The sequence below is a fragment of the Terrapene carolina genome, unplaced genomic scaffold (assembly GCF_002925995.2).
Source record: "Terrapene carolina triunguis isolate 2854851 unplaced genomic scaffold, T_m_triunguis-2.0 Scaffold130, whole genome shotgun sequence".
Taxonomy (NCBI): Eukaryota; Metazoa; Chordata; order Testudines; family Emydidae; genus Terrapene; species Terrapene triunguis.
In genome coordinates, this window is record NW_020664481.1 from 20,742,808 (window position 1) to 20,759,913 (window position 17,106).

General features: G+C 54.6%; 1 protein-coding gene across 1 annotated transcript; it reads right to left on the reverse strand.

Moving 5' to 3' along the window:
• Positions 1-3: 3 nt before the first annotated feature.
• Positions 4-12,200, reverse strand: ADGRG3 (adhesion G protein-coupled receptor G3). Its single transcript, XM_024219305.2, has 13 exons — positions 12,121-12,200; positions 10,986-11,015; positions 8,920-9,100; positions 8,263-8,404; positions 7,477-7,623; positions 6,754-6,876; positions 6,632-6,671; positions 5,493-5,593; positions 4,698-4,810; positions 3,659-3,939; positions 2,780-2,873; positions 1,176-1,465; positions 4-128 (listed from the first exon to the last, which is right to left on the reverse strand). Exons 1-13 carry the CDS (start codon positions 12,188-12,190, stop codon positions 16-18), a joined length of 1,725 nt encoding a protein of 574 aa, XP_024075073.2. The 5' UTR covers positions 12,191-12,200; the 3' UTR covers positions 4-15.
• Positions 12,201-17,106: the final 4,906 nt, after the last annotated feature.

Consider the following 17,106-nt stretch of genomic DNA (forward strand, 5'->3'; position numbering starts at 1 on the left):
AAGCTGGTGCTACCGCTAGCTGCGGGAAGCGGTGGTGACTTTCACGTTCTTGCCGCTGCCGGAGGAGGATGTGGTTGCATCTTTCTTTGGATAGTAGAGGACCGTGAACCAGATGAATATGAAGAGACCTGTGGGAAGAGAGAGAGAGGCCTCGGTCAGGGGTGGAAACGTCGGAACCTGGCCTGCTAGCGAACACTATGGCTAATGCCTAGGTACCTTTAGCAGAACAAGTTTGAACCTAGCCTCATTAGCTCTTAGTGTGCACAGGTGACAGCGGAGATTGGCTCATACCACGTTCCAGGGGGAATTTCACCTGTCTCCTGCTGCCTCAACAAGCCCAAGGTGATGTTGAAGGAAGCTCCTAAACTCACTTGCCCCAGCTGAGCCGCTGTTAATGTTCCGTCTTTCGCTAAAGGGGGAGAGTGCAGGTGGGGTGGTAGCCACCGGCGTGCCATCCCTCCCGCCCCCTTCGAGCTACATCCCTCGCTCCTGGGGCAGGCAACGCTCTAGCTCTAGTGCTCCTCAGAACAGTGCGGTTAGGCGTGGCCCCCCAGAACTGCCTACCTCTCATAGGGAAGTGGGGCCTGCAGCAAGGTCCTAGCATGCACTGCTCTAGCTACGAGAGATCCAAATGGCTTTCCATTCAGTTCAAGATGTAGCATTGTTCTTTGGGACCTATAGTTAGGGTGACCAGATGTCCTGATTTTATAGGGACAGTCCTGATTTTTGGGTCTTTTTCTTATATAGGATCCTATTACCCCCCACCCCCTGTCCTGATTTTTCACACTTGCTGTCTGGTCATCCTACCTATAGTGCTAGTGTAACCCCCACACCTCCTGGGTGTGGCGTTCTGTCCCATCTAGTGGCACTGAGACCACTTAAAGAGAGAGTTAAATGAGTTGGCTTTTAGCTCATGTGATAGGCTCATGCACTAAGCTCTAGAGGTCCCCGGTTCGATCCTGCCTGCCGACGACCGGGGTCTGTCTGTTGGCGTTACACTAGGGGGTCACATCTCTATTAAAGGGGAGGGCAGCTGTGATCTGGTCCACTCTGAGTCATAGCTGTGGCCCTCCAGCCTTGGGTGAGTTGCCCATGCAGCCGCTGGGCAATGCCTGGGCACCACTGGTAGGCAGTGCCGCCTGGCTCGGTGCTTTAACTGGGAGCTGTGCCCTGACCTTGGAGAGAGTTCAGTACTGTGAAGAGGTAGGCTGCAGGCACGGACATGGCGCCGTAGGTGAAGAAGGCCAGCCCCCATGTGGCTCCCAGCAGGCAGGAGAGGCCGAGCACTGTGAGGCCTCTCTTCCAGGTCTCTATTTTCTCCTCCTTCCCCGCTGTGGTGCGCTGCAGGCTGAACAGCTTCCAGGCTACAACCACGAGGACCAGGGTGTTGAAGAGGAGGATCAGGCCGAAGTAGCTGCAGTTGGTGATGTAATGGACCACCACGTGAGTGGAGTTTATCCAGCACCTGCAAGGGACAACTCAGTGAGCCTGGACGGGGGGCAGCTGGGGATGCTGTCAGAGCTGGGGTGGGCAGGGTGGGTGGCAGGCAATGGAATGGGGCAGCACACCAAGAAATTGCTCCTGTACGGATCGGCGCAGGTGGCTCTCCTAGCCTGGGGACCCCCCTTCATAGAGACCCTCCTAGAAGGCAGGGCCAGGTGGTTTCAGAAAGGGGGGGCAAGGATGGTGCGGGTGGAAGGTTGACAGGGTGGCCGAGCAGATCTCCTGCGGTCGGGAATGCTGCGGTGCTAGCGCACCCCTGGTCTGTGATGGTGGGCAGTGACGTTCTTCCCACTCTGTCACCTCGGGAATTCCATCGAGCACGGCAGCAGGCGACGTGGCAATGGGTGTGTACTGGGATAGGGCAAGCAGCCCTTTTAAACAAAGGCTTCCTGTGGAGTGGAGCCCTAGGAGTGGCCAAGCTCTAGGAACGACCTCCCCTCCCATCCCTAGGACCTGTGGTCCTGCCAGGAGCAGTCTGGAGCACGTATGCTGAAGGCCAGATCCTGCTTTCCTTGTTTTCCCCAATTGCCCGCTGAGGTCCGTGGGAGCCTTGGCTGCCCACGGAAGGCACTACTGGGCCCTGGGTCTTCCCCTTTCATTTCTACAGCAGGGGGTGTCCCCATGTCACAGCTGGGGCACGGTCTGGGCGTAGAGCTATGCATGGGCAGTGCGTGAGTCCTCCTTGGGAGGAGGCTGCGTTTGCCTGGACCGTAGCCTCCCCCTGAGGCCCACCTCTGCTCAGCCACCTCCTCCTGAAGCCCCACCCATGCTCCACCCTGGCCTCGCTAAGCCCCCTCCCCGAAGTCCCTCTGCTCACTGGCTGTCCACTCACCACTTGCGCGTGCCTCTTCCCCCCCCACTCCTGCGAGGCCCCCATGCAGGTGGAGCTGGGACGGGAAGAGGCAGAGCTGTGGGGGAAGAGGACGAGCGGGAGATGGAGCCCAGGCCAGGCTACAGCCGGGGCACCCACCCTTTCAGCGGCGGTGCGCTCCAAAGGCAGCGAGCTGTCTGTTTGGGGAGGCGTAGCTTCCCCTGGCCTCGTATCCCCGCCGCCTCTGGGGCTATGCCAGGGCAGCCCTGCAGCGGATGGGGTGGGCTTGCTAACACCGCTGCAGGGCTGAACCTTGGACAGCGGGTGGAAGCTGAGGAACAAAGTAAAGATTGGTCCAGTTTCCTTTCTAAGACAGCCCAGGAGCAGGAGCGGGCCCGCTTTGCCCAAGCCAAGCCACTAAGCTAAGCCACGCCGCAGGGAGCCAGGCGAGAGGGTGCAACTTACAGGGCGACGGGGGGCTGGTTGGCCATATCCGTAATGGTGTATTTTCCATAGCTGTTCATGCTGCCAGTGATCGTGACCACGAGAGCAGGGAAGCCTGAAAAAGCAAAGGGAGGAGTCCGTGAATGCCTGAGGAAGGGGGAGATTGGGGGCGGGGGGGGGGGCTATTTTTTCTTTCTGTTTCTAAGGCCTGGTCTACACTAGGGGGGATCGATCTAAGATACGCAACTTCAGCTACGAGAATAGCATAGCGGAAGTCGACGTATCTTAGATCGACTTAGAATCACTTCCTTCACATCCTCGCGGCACGGGATCGATGGCCGCCGCTCCCCCGTCGACTCCGCTTCCGCCTCTCGCCCTGGTGGAGTTCCGGAGTCGATGGCAGAGCGATCGGGGATCAATTTATCGCGTCTACACTAGAGGCGATAAATCGATCCCCGATAGATCGATCACTACCCGCCGATCCGGCAGGTAGTGTAGACGTACCCTTTATGCTCTGACCTCTTGTCCATCTAAGCCCAGGTCCAGACGGGGTCTGAGACAACAGGCAAATCTCAGCGGACACAAACTGTTTTAAGAAGCCATTTTGCGGAGATGTGATATCGTGTGGAGACTTAGGTTGGGTGGGCTCTGGTCTCCTTCTCCTACACTCCCAGCAGTGCTGCTGTGCCTTGTTAACCGCTGCTGTGGGACTGATCTCTGATAAAGGTCGATATTTAAAATCCAGAGGATCTAACCTTCTTACTAAGGCAGGTCAGACTTTGATCCCAAACAGGTTGGCTGTGTCCCTTTAAGAGCTGGCTCTAAGCTCTCCATGGCTAGGGAGCCCACCGTTGAGCCTGACAATCCAGCCCCTAGCAACCCGGGGGAGATGCAGCCTACCCCAGCCGACGAGGCACAGCTTCACCATGTAGTGCCGCATGTAGATGTTGGTGACTTTGATGACCAACAGGTAGAGTTGAAAAGCCTCAATGGCCATCCAGGTGAAACAGCAGAGCAGGCAGTAGTGGGTGAAGCCGCCGATGCCCTTGCATAGCCCCAGATGGCCCAGGCTGAAGATCCATCTGTTCAGCAGATAGGCCAGGTTCAGGAGGAGCAGGCTGCCCGTGAGGTTCACATGGATCTTGACCGTGTCATTGGACTTGAATTTTTTGTAAACGAACCTGAGAGCGAAATGAGGCTCAGTGAAGACCCAAGTCAGCTCAGGAAAAGAGTGACACCCATCAAAGAGCATCGCTGCTCTCAGGGCACCAATTCCCCACTGCCTCCTAGGAAACCAAGGGGCGGATACTCTCATCCCTAAGTGGGGGTGAGATAGGCCCATGAATGTGGGTTGTTGATTTAATCGCTCCCGCCATGTAGAGCGAGAGACACGTTAACTCCAGAACTTCCTAATGAAACACAGAGCAGAGAGAGACGTGGCAGAACCCAGGGGAAAACAAAGGACCCGGCTGGGGGAAGAGAGGATGAGAGGGGAGGAGACTGGAAGCTCTTTGGGTCAGGGACTCTTTTGTTGTTGGTATGTGTGTGCATGGAGCCCAACACAACGGCCCCCTAGTCCCTGGTTGTAACCTCTGGGCCCTACCGCAATCCAAGTGACTGGCAGAGAAGGGGACAAATGAGCCACTCAGAGGCTGCCCCTCGCAAGGGGGTGACTGCGGCATGAGAGATGCCTCAGGAATGCAGGACCATGGACGGTTCTTGTTTCCCTTCCCCTTGACCCTGGGGGATTTGGGGCCAGTCTCAGCCCTAGTGAAAGCAGATGTTACAACCAGTGAAGTCGCTGGAACTGCACCAGTTTGAACTTGGGCTGAACTTGGCCCATAGACTCTGCCTTCGCCCAGCTCCAGGCTCCGGTGGGAGGGTGGGGATGCCAGGAACACCCAGAGAGGGCCTGAGGGAGAAGCTGGAGGTGTCCTACCTTAGAGCAAAGTACAGGCCGATGGTGAGGGCTGAGAAGAACACGGAAATCCCGCAGCCGACGTTTGCGATAGTTAATAACATCTGGGCTGCGATGTTGTCTAGGGACGGAGTCTGTCAAACACACACACAGGCGCTGGGTTACCACAGGCGCGGGCTGGTGTGACAGCAGAGAACATGAGAACACAGGCAGCTTAACAACCTGCTGGAGCCGCTGGGAGCTTCCGGGCAGGGCTGGGTGGGGACTAAAGGGGGGGGCTGTTGCTGCAGGCCCAGCTTGCAAAGCCCCTGGGTGAGGAGAAGGGGAGTGGAAGTGTGAGAGAGCTTGTCAGGCTACCCGGCGAAGCGCAGCACAAAAGGAGAGCCGTGGTTCTGAGCAGACCAGTCACTCCGGCCATGCCCTGGAAAGATGGGAGAAGGAGGAGCGGGGATTAGCTAAGGTTGCCATGGACAGAAATGACTGGGCAGCACCTCAGGCTGGGAGAAGAGAATTTGAGTCTCTCTGCTTTGGTATTGCAGGCCAGATGCTTAGCTGGAGAACGTCCCCATCTGCCATCCAGCCACTGAAGGTGCTGGATTGGGTTTGTTGCTGATTAGAGACCAGGGGCTTGGAGAGGTGGAGCCCAGCTTTGTCCCTGGCGCTGGGCTGACTTTCTACAGGCCTCAGATGAGGTGTAAGCGTACAGTTCATATATGGAACAGCTCCAGCGCAGATTGAACCCGGCCTCTGGGGCTCAGGATGGAGCAGGCAGCAGAAGCCAAACTAAAAGCAGTAGGTACAGGGTATACGTGATACCATTAAGAGGGTGAAGAAGGTCAGGTGATCACAGCAGCACATGGTCTCTCTGTCTCTGGGTATGGTGAGGCAGCCAGATGTGTTCCATCCTCCACGCTTGCCTGAAAAATTCACACGGAGAAGCTATGGAGTGGAAACCAAGCACATCCTCAATCCTCGCTGCACACTGATTGTAACAGCCACCAATGTGAAACGGCAGCAAAATGGCCCTGTGAGTGCCCGGGAGATCTCAAAGCACAGCTTGAAGAGACAGTGTAAAGCCTCCGGTTTGGGAAGGGGATAGTGAAGGAACGGACATGGGGGTGGGACGAAGGGCTCGTTTGCCATGGCTTGCAAAGACCATGGTATAGGCTCAGATGCGACACTGATGGGGGACATATACGTATATAGGTTGGTGTCTGTCTAGCCTATGAGAACAAAGGACATATACCATGTGACAGCCTCTGGCACAACCAGAGCCTGGACATTAAGTTATTAAATGTGAAATACATCTTCAGGCACAGATGAGGGGCTCCTCCCCTCATTAGATACCTGTGCACGGGCTGGTATTTCTGTGGGGGTTCCTGTATTGCTCACCTGGCTACAGGTAAATTCTGAGATCTGCTTACCAGAGGCCTCTCTGGGGATTATTCTAACAATACATTGGCTCTAGTGGTTCCTGCCTGCCCTTGGGCCTGCCCCCAAGCCGTTGAACAGGAACAGGCCCAGGACCGGGCACTTCGAATTTGTGAGCAATTGCAGTTAAAACACACAAAAGGCCAAACACATCAAGCAACCAATTCTGAGTGAGCGCCGGCGCCCACAGCATTCCCGGACACAAGGGTGCCCGTGTTGCCTTCCAGACAAGCCTCGGCGCTGGAGGGCGCAGGCGTTCCACAGAGGTGAAGAGGCAGGCGGGCACTGCCCCATTGCTCCTAGCTCTCAGCACAGAGGGGTTGGCAGGTCAGCAGGGTCCCGCTGATCTAGTCCCACCCTGGTAGGCCCAAGGTGCAGTCCTTTCTGGCTGCGTGACTTGTCTCTGCAAGGCTTTTCCTGCTCTCATCTCGAGCCTCTCCTGGGCTGTTCCAGGGTCTGCCTGCGCTCCCTGGGTGAAGCTAGTGTCTATTCTCAGTCCTGCCGAGGCCCTCCGCTTCACGTACCTTTCTTGGTGTCCCAGAAGACGCACTGAACGGGCACGTTCTGCAAAGACAGAGCGGGTTAGTGAGCAGGGTGGCCTCCCTCGGTGAGGCGGAGAGGAGAGGGGAGCGGAAGGCTGGCTTACCTGGGGCAGTCGTCCGTGGGAGAAGGTGAGTTCTACACAGTCGCTGAGTCCAGCGATTTGCCTGCCTCCCACTTTCACACTGACCGTGACGTTGTCTAGCATGGTGCCTGTCTGGTCCGGGTCCTGCGGGACATTGGCATCGTTCCATGGCCACAGTTAGTCTGTACGCTTGAGGACCCCAAGCTCCCAAGGGCAGTAGAACCCGTACCCACTTAGCGCAGTGCTCTGTCTCCCTCTAGTGGAGACTCAGCGGTTGATGAGCCCACTTGTCTAACAGGGCTGGATCCTTTAGCTCAGGTAGTCGAGGTTCATGCCTTTAGATCCAGCAGTCCTAGGCTTGTTTCCCTGCGGCTGCTGCTGCCCCACCGAGGGCTGCAGCATCACACTGCAGCTCTTGCGCTGCCATGGGTCCTACAAGACTCTGTATGGCCACAAAGGAGTTAATTCAGTCACCTGGCCTTTATGCCTCTCAGCATCAGCTGTGGAATCAAGGCGTGGCTCTCATGGATCAGTGCCTACTTCATAAGGACAATGTACCCTCATGATGCCAGGCATAATCTGATCCCCACCATTTTCCCCTCCCTATTCAACACCGCCTGATCAGTGAGGTGCATGATGGGGGCGTTCGCTTTCCTCTGAAGAATCGGGGATTGCTCAGGGCCGGAGGCAGGATGGCTAAGAGATCAGCTGAACCTCTGCTCTGACTGTTACGGCAACGCTTACCTTAAACATGCTCACTTCTCCAACGTCAAGCACCAGCACTGCCACTTTGACGTAGTCTGTCTCATTGTGAAAGGACTGAAATAGTCCCCTGGGGAGTCTTATGTTGCTCACCTTTCCCTTCACACTTGTGTCTAGCTCCCTGGGGACCTATGCCGTGGAACAATAATAGTTGATTATTATTTGCTAACAAAATGCCTTGTTCTTCTAGAGCACCTTCCATCTCAGGATCCACAAACACTAGTGAAGCCCCCGTGAGGTGGATATTATTCGGGGAAACTGAAGACAGAAACAGGAAGTGACTCAGAGCATCTGTGGCAGAGCTGGGCCGAGAACCCAGGAGTTCTGACGCTCAGTTCTCCACTCTAGCCACTAGAGAACATTGCAGCCTAGCTGTTGCCACACAGGCAGGGTGTAACCTCTGTGAGAAGAAGGAAGTTCTTTCAGATAAGAAGGACTCCAGCACCCTACGTTTGCTCAACTAACTTGGCACACACCAGCCATGGCGGTGAATGTAAGAGCTACAGATAGCGAGATAACGCTGCCAGCATCCCCCACCTTCTCTAGTGGTGTTTTCAAGAGGATGTTTTCTTCACAGCTCTATTGCAGCTGCAAACATGGGCTCTGAAGAAGCACGGGGCTGCATCATGGCTTGCAGTGCACCAGCAGGGGTTAACTCAACATGGCGGCCCTGGGGTGTCTGACTGAGAGGCTAGAGGCCCAATGATTTATTTCGCCCCTGCTCAGAAGGAGACGATGCTGCCATTTTGGAAGGAAGGTGTTTGCTACCTCATTCGGCGTGATCGTGAAGACGAGATCGTGGGCGATGGAGGTGCTCACGTTCTGGACCCGCGCCTTTGTCTTGTTTAAGTCTATGACGCTCTCATTCACATCTTCCCTGATGAGGTACTCCTCGAAGGCAGGCCAGAACCTGCAATGGGAGGAGGGACAGGCTGAGAACTGGTGGAGGGGGTGCAGCTGCCGGAGGCTCACAGCTGCTCTTGCGAGGCAGGAAATGGCCGCTATGGACTAAGTGTCCTATGCCCCAGGATGCTGAGGCCAGGGAAGTGCTTCCTAGGCATGTTTAAGCTAATGGGGAGGAGGGAAGAGAGCCAGAAAAGAGCCTGGCTGGTGTGGACTATGGGAATAACCCTTCCCAGTGTGGGAGGTCACGGACTCTTCACCTCAGCACAAGGCAAACTCTGGGACTGACAGACTCCTTTGTCCTGGTGTGGGCTGGGGGAAACTCTGGCATAGACCCCCTCTGGCCAAAGGATGAGCCCTTTCCTGCTGGGCCAGGGTCCTCCCTCCTGGGCCAGGATGTGGGGGAATCCTGGGTTAGCTGCTGTGGCACTGGCCTGCCCCTCTCCCTTAGCCATGAGGGACCTTCTTCAACAGAGCCCTGCCCGGGTGACGCTCTCATTCCCCGTGTGCGCGCCCTCGTACCTGTGGATCTCGTCCATCACACATTTGCAGAAGGCGTTGGCCTCCTTCTCCAGCTTATCACACAATGGGGGGATGCTTGTGATTTTGTTGACTGACTCCGGTTGTATTGATAAACCTCCATTGATCAGGCCGATGTCACAGCAGCTGGTGTGAGAGTCCCCCCTGGGTTCTTCCTGCAAAGCTGAGGGACGCAAACACAGCAGTGGGGGTGTTCCCAGGTCTCCCCGCATCCTGCTCACCCTCTGGCCGTCAGGGAGCGTGCGGGGAGCAATTTGGAAACCCAGGGTTACCGGGAAGAAAGGAAAGTGAGCAACGAACAGTGTCCAGGGGGCTGTGACTGCCTGAAATGAATGGGCTAGAGAAGAACCAAGATGCCCCCACCCAATGTTAATTCAGGGGCTCAGAGGGGCTGCAGCTGGGCACCTCACAGGGGAGCAGCGGGAGGCTGGTTAGTTGTGCCGGGATGCGATCTGTGAGCATGGGCAGTCCTTTGCCTAGCTTTCATTGCATGGCCAGAGGAATCTGACAGTGGCTCAGAGCCTGTCCCCTGTGTTGGATTGTCCTGTGCATCCAAGAGACCTGCCCAGATGCTCTGAGCTGGATTCACCCCAGCGCGAACACCTGCAACGCCTCTGATGTCAAAGGAGTGACACCTACTTCCTTTTGGTCTCTCTCCCTCCCTCTGGGATCCGGCCGTCCATTTTCCTCTTTATTCCACCCCTTGGCACCCATGCCAGCTCTCGAGATCTGGCTCGCTCGGGAGCCTGCCAGTACAGCAGCAGCACAGCCCCTGGGCTGGCCAGGTGGAAGGAGAGACTCTTGAGAGCAACACAAGACGCACTGTCTCTGCCCTCCCCTGGGATCTACTTTTGCTGCAGGGGGGAGCTCAGGTTTGGAAGCTGGGTTCCTCACCCGCCCTTCTGTCTGCAGCAACAGCATCTCCTCGTACTTCAGGCAGACTTTCCTCACGCCTAGCCTGTGATCTGGGCGCTCTTCCTTTGTGCCTTGGTCCCATGGGACCAATCTAATTGCATTGCAACTTGGCAATGGAGAGAGAGAATCATCTCAGCACGAGACCTGACATAGAGCAGCTTTCGGGCTCTTGCAAATGAAGGCAGATCATGGGGCACACGATTCTAGCCGGAGATGGGTCCAAACCAAACATCCAGATCCAAACGACCCTGAATGTCAGCCCTTCACGGAGGCTGCACCAGGCCCATGTCACACCAGGGAGGTTTGGTGGCAGTGGCCTGGTTAATGATCAGATGGAATTCCCTGGACATAAATCCCTGAATGGGATGTGGTTCTACCAATAAACCTGTGTGAGCAGCCTACAGCTAGGCACTTAAAGCATCTCCCAGGCTTTTAGGAACATCTGGGGTGAGCCCATGGAACAGGGCCCAGCATGGGCGAAGGGGCCATTCGGGTGGGATAAGGGTATAACCAGGAGTCATGGGTGAAAGTGAGACAATAGCAATGTGGGCTGAATATGAAGGAGAGTTTTCCTAGCAGTACTTAGTATGTGATAGAGTTTTATATCTTCCTAGCCCTGTACAGACATTGGATAATTAATCCTACAGCACCCAGGAGAGGAAGGTGGGTCACTAGTCTCGTCACCATTGGCAGACGGGGAAACGGAGATGAAGTGACTTGCCCACATCACACAGCAGATCAGTAGCACAGCCCGGATTGACTGAGGGCCTCCTTCCTCAGCCCACTCTACGAGGCTGTGGCCCTGTCTCCCACAGGATGCAGTGGAGTCTGTATGAACAGGGGTAGCTGTGGTTACCCTCCCTCATCAGCCCAGCCCTGGCAGTGCCTAGGGGCAGCGCAGAGACAGGAGGTGGTTGGCTCGTTGGGTCATGGGAGCTGAGGGTGCAGGGTTGGGGAGGAGGGCTGGGTTGGGTGGCTGTTTAAGGCACTCTCGCCTCGGCGGAGGAAGGAAAATGGAAAGCAGAGGCAGAAGGAGGTCCCCTGGAATTCATCCTTAGCAAGCCTCACAGGGATCTGCACCTGCAGCCCAGCCCCAGAGCACGCGGCCCGGTTCAGCAGAGGAGGGGACTCACCCTTGCAGCTCTCTTTTCCTCTGATGCAGTCTGGAACAAAAGGGAAACGGACAAAACCACCAGGGTCAGTGAGTGGCATCAGAGGAGGGAAAAGATCATCACCACAATGCATGTGACCCAGCGGAAGAGCCATTGCATCACTCAGCGCTTCCTCGCTCCCACAACACTGGAGCCAGCTTCAATCTATCTTGTCCTCTCTCTCCTCCTCCTCCTCGCCTTCATTTCTTTCCCCACCTCCCTCCCTCCCTCGACCGGTTCCCTCCCGTTGGCACTAGTTGGGCTGGGAATCCGGGCGCCAAGGGTTAACGGATTTTCATGTTCATGTCAGTTGCTTGTATGTGGCGCGAGTGTTTGCTCGATCCTACCCCACTTGGAGTCCCTGAAAAGACACCCAGTGAGTGCAGTGGGTGCTGGCTCGCCCCACAGTGAATGCTCAGATTATCTTTGGAACATATTCGCATAGATACTTCTGGCAGGATTCCCCAGCTCTGGCTAATGTGTGGTGTTCCAGGGACATCTGCCAGCCCAGCAGAGGTGTTTGAGACCTCCCCTCCCCCATCATTCGGCCGTAAAGCAGATCTGGCCTCCTGGGATGTAGCCAGTATACTCAGCATACAACAGGCTGTGGCAGGCGACCCCTTTCCATTGGATTGGGCGAATGCTCATGATGTTGGTTCCCAACCTGCCCTACCCAGGACAATGCAGGAAGCACAAAAATCACCCCACCAGCTGCTCCCCGGCAGACACCAGGGGACTGGCACTAGAGTCAGACAACAAGCCAAACTTGGTCACGTGATGAGAGGGCAGGCCCCCGATGGGCTGCAATGCAACATATGCCCAAGTCAATCTAGCCCAAAGAGAGCAATAGACTTAGGGGAAATCATCTCTCTTCCCATTCCTAGCCCTCAGCTGATCACATTGGCCTTTCAAATGTAAGTGTCTGTCCCACTGGTTAAACCGTCACTGCAGTCCAGTGGGTAAACAGTTCGTTAAGGGGGGGGGGCACTTTTTCCTTTTCTTTCTCAAAGCCCCAGATCCACTAGGCCAAAGCACAGGAAAGCACCCAAGGCATCTGCAGGCGACACACACACACAGTGGGTGGCTTTCCCCCACCAGCACCTTCTCTTCTACTCACCCAGCAGTGGCAGGAGGCTCAGGGCTGTCACCATGAAGGAGCATTTCATGCTGTGCAGCAGATTCACCATTCGCCTCTCTTGTAAGTTTCTCTTTCTATCCACACCCTTCTCTGCGCCGTCCTGCTTCCTCTCTCTCTCTGGCTCTACCTCCAGCCCTGTGCTCCGAGGTTTAAATTAGGCAATGGAAGTGTCATTTCCTATCTGAAAACTTCACAATCCTTCCTGCACCTCTGCAGAGCAAACTCACTGATACAAGGTTCCTGGCTGATGAGTGACAGACAGCTCACCCCAAAACTCAGAGCTGGCGTTCTCCTTTCCTGAATCCTGACCCATCTCGGGGTGGTTCTGAGGGTTCCTCTCCTGTCGTTGTGGAGCCACAATCCCATCTGAGCCCCTAAATCTCCTCTCTTCTAAGCGTCTGGCAATAAACGTGCCCTCTGCCTCGGGTCTAAGGTCGATGCTGCTCAGTGGGTCAGAGGGCTAGAAGCGCCTGGGGAAGATGTGCCCCTTGCATTCCAGCCCATCGAGCACCCAGATGCTGTCACGTCTATGATGCCCCTATGTCCCCTGGCCCAGGAAAGTGATAGGTTCGACGTTTCCTTGCCAGCGCTCGTGGCTTCTTGCAGGAAAGACCATATGTGAGCCCTGAATGTAGGTACCTTTCCAACAGCCCTTCGCCAAAGCAGTATTACCATCTCCAGTCAGTCAGAAATCAAGAGTCAGTTCCCCCAAATCATAAGGTTGGCTTAAAACTCATGAGAATTGAAGAAAAATAATAAATGCCGGGTTCCTTTTCTATGTGTTTTGGTGTCCCAGTCATCAGGGGGCACGTTGACAAGCTCTTCCCCCCCAACCCCGAGCACAAGAAAGGAACTTTTACAAAAATAAAAATGGAAAGCTGAGAGTCTCACCTCATCACATGAGCCCAGGAGCTGGGGCTTTAAGAAAAATCTCAAATAGCTTGAGACTTGCCATAACACCATGAGAGTTGGCAACACTGCATGTTCTGTCAGTCCCAAGTTCCCAGCTCCTCCACACCACAGTGCAATGATGTCAGATCCAGAACCCCTTGTCAGCTGAGCCAAGCCACTGGCCTAGCTGACCGCTCATGGGCCACTGGACGTGGATTCTGAATTAGAAGCAGGGGACGCGCTCAGTGGGTTTCCATTCCTTGAGCAGCATGGGCAAATGAACTCTGGGGACTGGAGTCTATTCTCCCTTTCCCATCCCTGGAGCATCAGGGAGGGGTAAGGAATAAACATGAGGCCAGATTTTAGAGAGGAAATATGGTTCAGTGCTTAGGCTGCTAACAAGATTCAAGGGATCTAGCATAATGGGGCCTACAAGCCTCTGTGCAAGCCAGGAAGGGGTTAATAGCCTACACTGAAGGACCAATTAGCCCAAAGGCAGACACCTGGAGCTGGAAACAGGATTTCAGGGAGAGGCTTAAAAAGAAGAGCCCTTCTCAGTTGCAAGGGGACAGGCAAAGAGAGCAGGGGTGGGTGGAGGGCTCCCTGTGAAAGATCAAGATGGTAAGTCCAGGGGTGGGTCCCTAGCAGATCTCCCTGGAGGAAAGGGAAGAGTTTATGGGTATGTTGCTCAAGACGTGTTTTGAACCAAGGGCCTGGAAGGGGTGGATCTGTAGGTGACTGAGCTGGGAGCCTAAGTCGCAGCACCCCAGAAAAATGCTGGAGAATGGAGGGAGCAGCAGATAAGGAAACTGAGGCTGCTGCTGTGCACAGTACTGGAAGGGGGTGGTCTGGTAAGGGGGTGCAGCTCTCTACAGGAGCGGGGGGGCATATTGATCAATCAGAGATTCCACACACACTGGCATGCAAATAATTTGACCCACCGCCATGAACGAGACAACCCTTTTCAGGCTAAAAGAAATTTTCCCACCTAGTTTGAAACTTGCTGCATTGTCGCTTCTGCGTGTTGCTTGGATACATACGTTTCCCGCCGGGGAAAGCCCCTCCATATGTATTTGACAGTCAAGGCCTTCATAACAACATTGTCAGCAGTCGTAGTTCTGCCTCACTGCTCAAGGATGCTAGAGCAACAGAGCTCTAGCTAGTACCCAGAGCCAGGTTGGCATAGACCGTTCTTCCTGTTTGCTCTTAATGAAATTGAAGGGAGGGGTGTGTGTGTGTACGTGCACACTTTGCACTGCAGCTCTCCCCACACTGAGGGTTGGGAACTCTTTTCCCCTCAGTGCTGTTGGTTGTTAGTGGCACGTTCTGAACATGCAGTGCAGACACCCACGCAAATGTGCATCTTCCTCCTTTTGTATCGCGGCTCTCCAGGGTTCTGTATTGTGTAATTCACCACAGGGCTGAACGCCTGCCAATGGGAATCAGATGTAGGAGCTGCTCCTCTTACCATTCTTTTGCACGTGCCATGACCCCATGAGTGCACGTGTACAAATGCCCCCTGATTGAGCAAGCGCAAGGGTCTTTGACACCCAGAACCCTAAACAAATGTGGCAATGGAAAAAAATGACACCTGCACAACAGCTCTGCTCCCTGGGTGTTGTCTCAGCGATGGTGCCTCGCTGTACTGGAGAAGCTCCGGTGAGCCCTGGTAGAGCCCGGGCAGCTATGGGACAATGTGCTGGAACCTACTGGGGCTCATTTCACGCCAGCCAAGGCAACACGATCCTGCATGAAATAAGTGAGTAAAGGCAGCTGGGCGTGCAACCTTCAGCATAGTGTGTCAGCTCTGTGGGGCAGGATCTCCTGTTTGGTGTTTGTACAGCATCTAGTGCTGGACAGCGTGGTCCAGGCCCATAACGAGGGCTCCTAGGCACTCCAGTAATACCAGTATAGACTAATAATTGGCTTGTGCGTGATCCATGCCCTTTCACCGAGTTCAGTTTTTCCACGTTTAATCACAGGGCTGTAATTCAGCCTCCGAAGCCAGTTGTGTGTGAAGCTAATAAATTAATTAACAATCACTTGGTACGGGGACTGGCATGAGATCCGGTGGGAATCCTACTAATGAGCCTCGGGCATGAGCTGAGGTGGTACCTGGGAGACTGGCACAAGAAGGAAATGATTGTAACAGCGAAGGACCCACTCCTCCCCCCCCCGTGTTTCTGGGCTAGTGTTCGCAATGGAGCCTTTGCTAAATGCTCACCAGAAATAATATTAAGAAAACACGACAGTTTCAGGGTTCAGCACCCAGATGCTGGGAAATGGTAGTGGCACACCTGCAGGGACCACCTTAACTCTGCCCCTGTGCGTATGTGCATAAGGACACGATCGCTCTCAATTTCTCACACGCTAACACAATAATTTTACCTCGCACTTTTCATCCATGGATCACAAAGGAGGTCAGCATCATTGTCCCCATGTTACAGCTGGGGAAACTGAGGCACAGGGGTGACTCAAATCTAGCTCCTCTGAGTCCCAGCACACTAGATGCTCGGCCACACTACCTCTCTGTAATTTAATGTTTCATTTCTTAGGGGATGGCAGCCTTCTGCATGTCCCCAATAGTCCCTGGCTATTAACACACACATGCACGTGTGTCTTTTGTCTGCACAGGGGCCTGTGCGTGGGAATGTGCACAATAAGGCTCTCCAGTGGGAGGCAGATGGAAAATCATGTACAAACTTTTTTGGACGTGACTTTTTGCTGCCGTTTGTGATGCCGCAGACTGGGGCCTAAGGGTCCTATTGGCACTCGTCTGGGGTCACCTGCATAATTTATTGAATTGAATGAAAAGAGCCCAAGCATAGGCCAGATACACCCATTATGCATCCTTCCTCCTACACACGTTGGTGCTGGCAGGGAGGGCAGATGTCTTTATTGCTACGTAGCTAGGACCACTCATGGGGATGGCTCTTGAGCAACTCTCTCCAAAGAAGTGGCAATACGAATGTTTATAACGCATCCCGCCACGCCGGAGTGGGATTTCATTCCACCCTTTTTCAATGAGAACCCCTTGGCCTTTTCCATGCTGAAGCATGTTCGTTGTGATGATCTCAGTATTTTATACCTGGCATTTACAGTCGGGCAAGTAATGTCTCTCCAAGTGCTGCGTAAAGCTGATTGAGAGGCTGCTCTGACACTTCAGAGGAAGACCGGCCTTGTGGCCCAGACGTGGGCTGGGAAGGTAGAAGCTCTGTTACCACACAGACACGTTGCTTAACCCCTGAGTTTCCCCAGCTTCTTGTGCGAGCATGTCTCCCCGGAGTGTTGTGAAGCTTAGTTCAAGGGCTGTAAAGCCAGGAAGAAGGAGCCCACGGGTACCATGCCATGCTGTGGGAACTGTAAGAGTTCGTGGCAGTTCTCTTGTGCATGATGCGATTACACAGCACATACGGGGGAAATCGCTAAAGGCACATACGGCTGTCAGGCACCTAGGCCTTGATCCTCAAAGGTACAGAGATGCCCCATGGAAATCTTTGGGACTTAGGTGCCTAAATCTCTTTGACAACTTGGGTCCTAATTCCCATTGCCTTTCAGTGCCTACTTGCCATGTGTACCTTTGAAAATCTCTCCCTAAAAATACAACAGGGATCGAGTAGAGAATAAAGTCCCAACAATGGATAAAGTAGAGAATAAAGTCCCAGGGACGGACTGCATTGGAGTGGGAACACTTTAATAAGCAGAAATCAGATTTGACACCCCCTCTCGGGGAAGTGACCCTGCAGTGCGACCTACACACAATGAGGGAGATTTCCTACAACACAGCTGGGCTGAGATGCCCAACCCCCGTTGACTTGCAATCAGAGTTGGGCGCCTTACCCTTGTTTGAATGCCACTGAAGGCCATGAATTACATCAGTGTGACAGGAGAAGTGAGCCCTAGCCAACCTGGGCTCTCTTGGCAGGGCCGGCTCCAGGGTTTTGGCCGCCCCAAGCAGCTAAAAAAAAAAAAAAAAAAAAACCGCGCCCCCGCGCCCCGCCGCCCCCCCGCCGGGCGGGCCCTCGCCCCCAGGTGGAGTGAGGGACCGTCCGCCGAATTGCCGCCGAATACCTG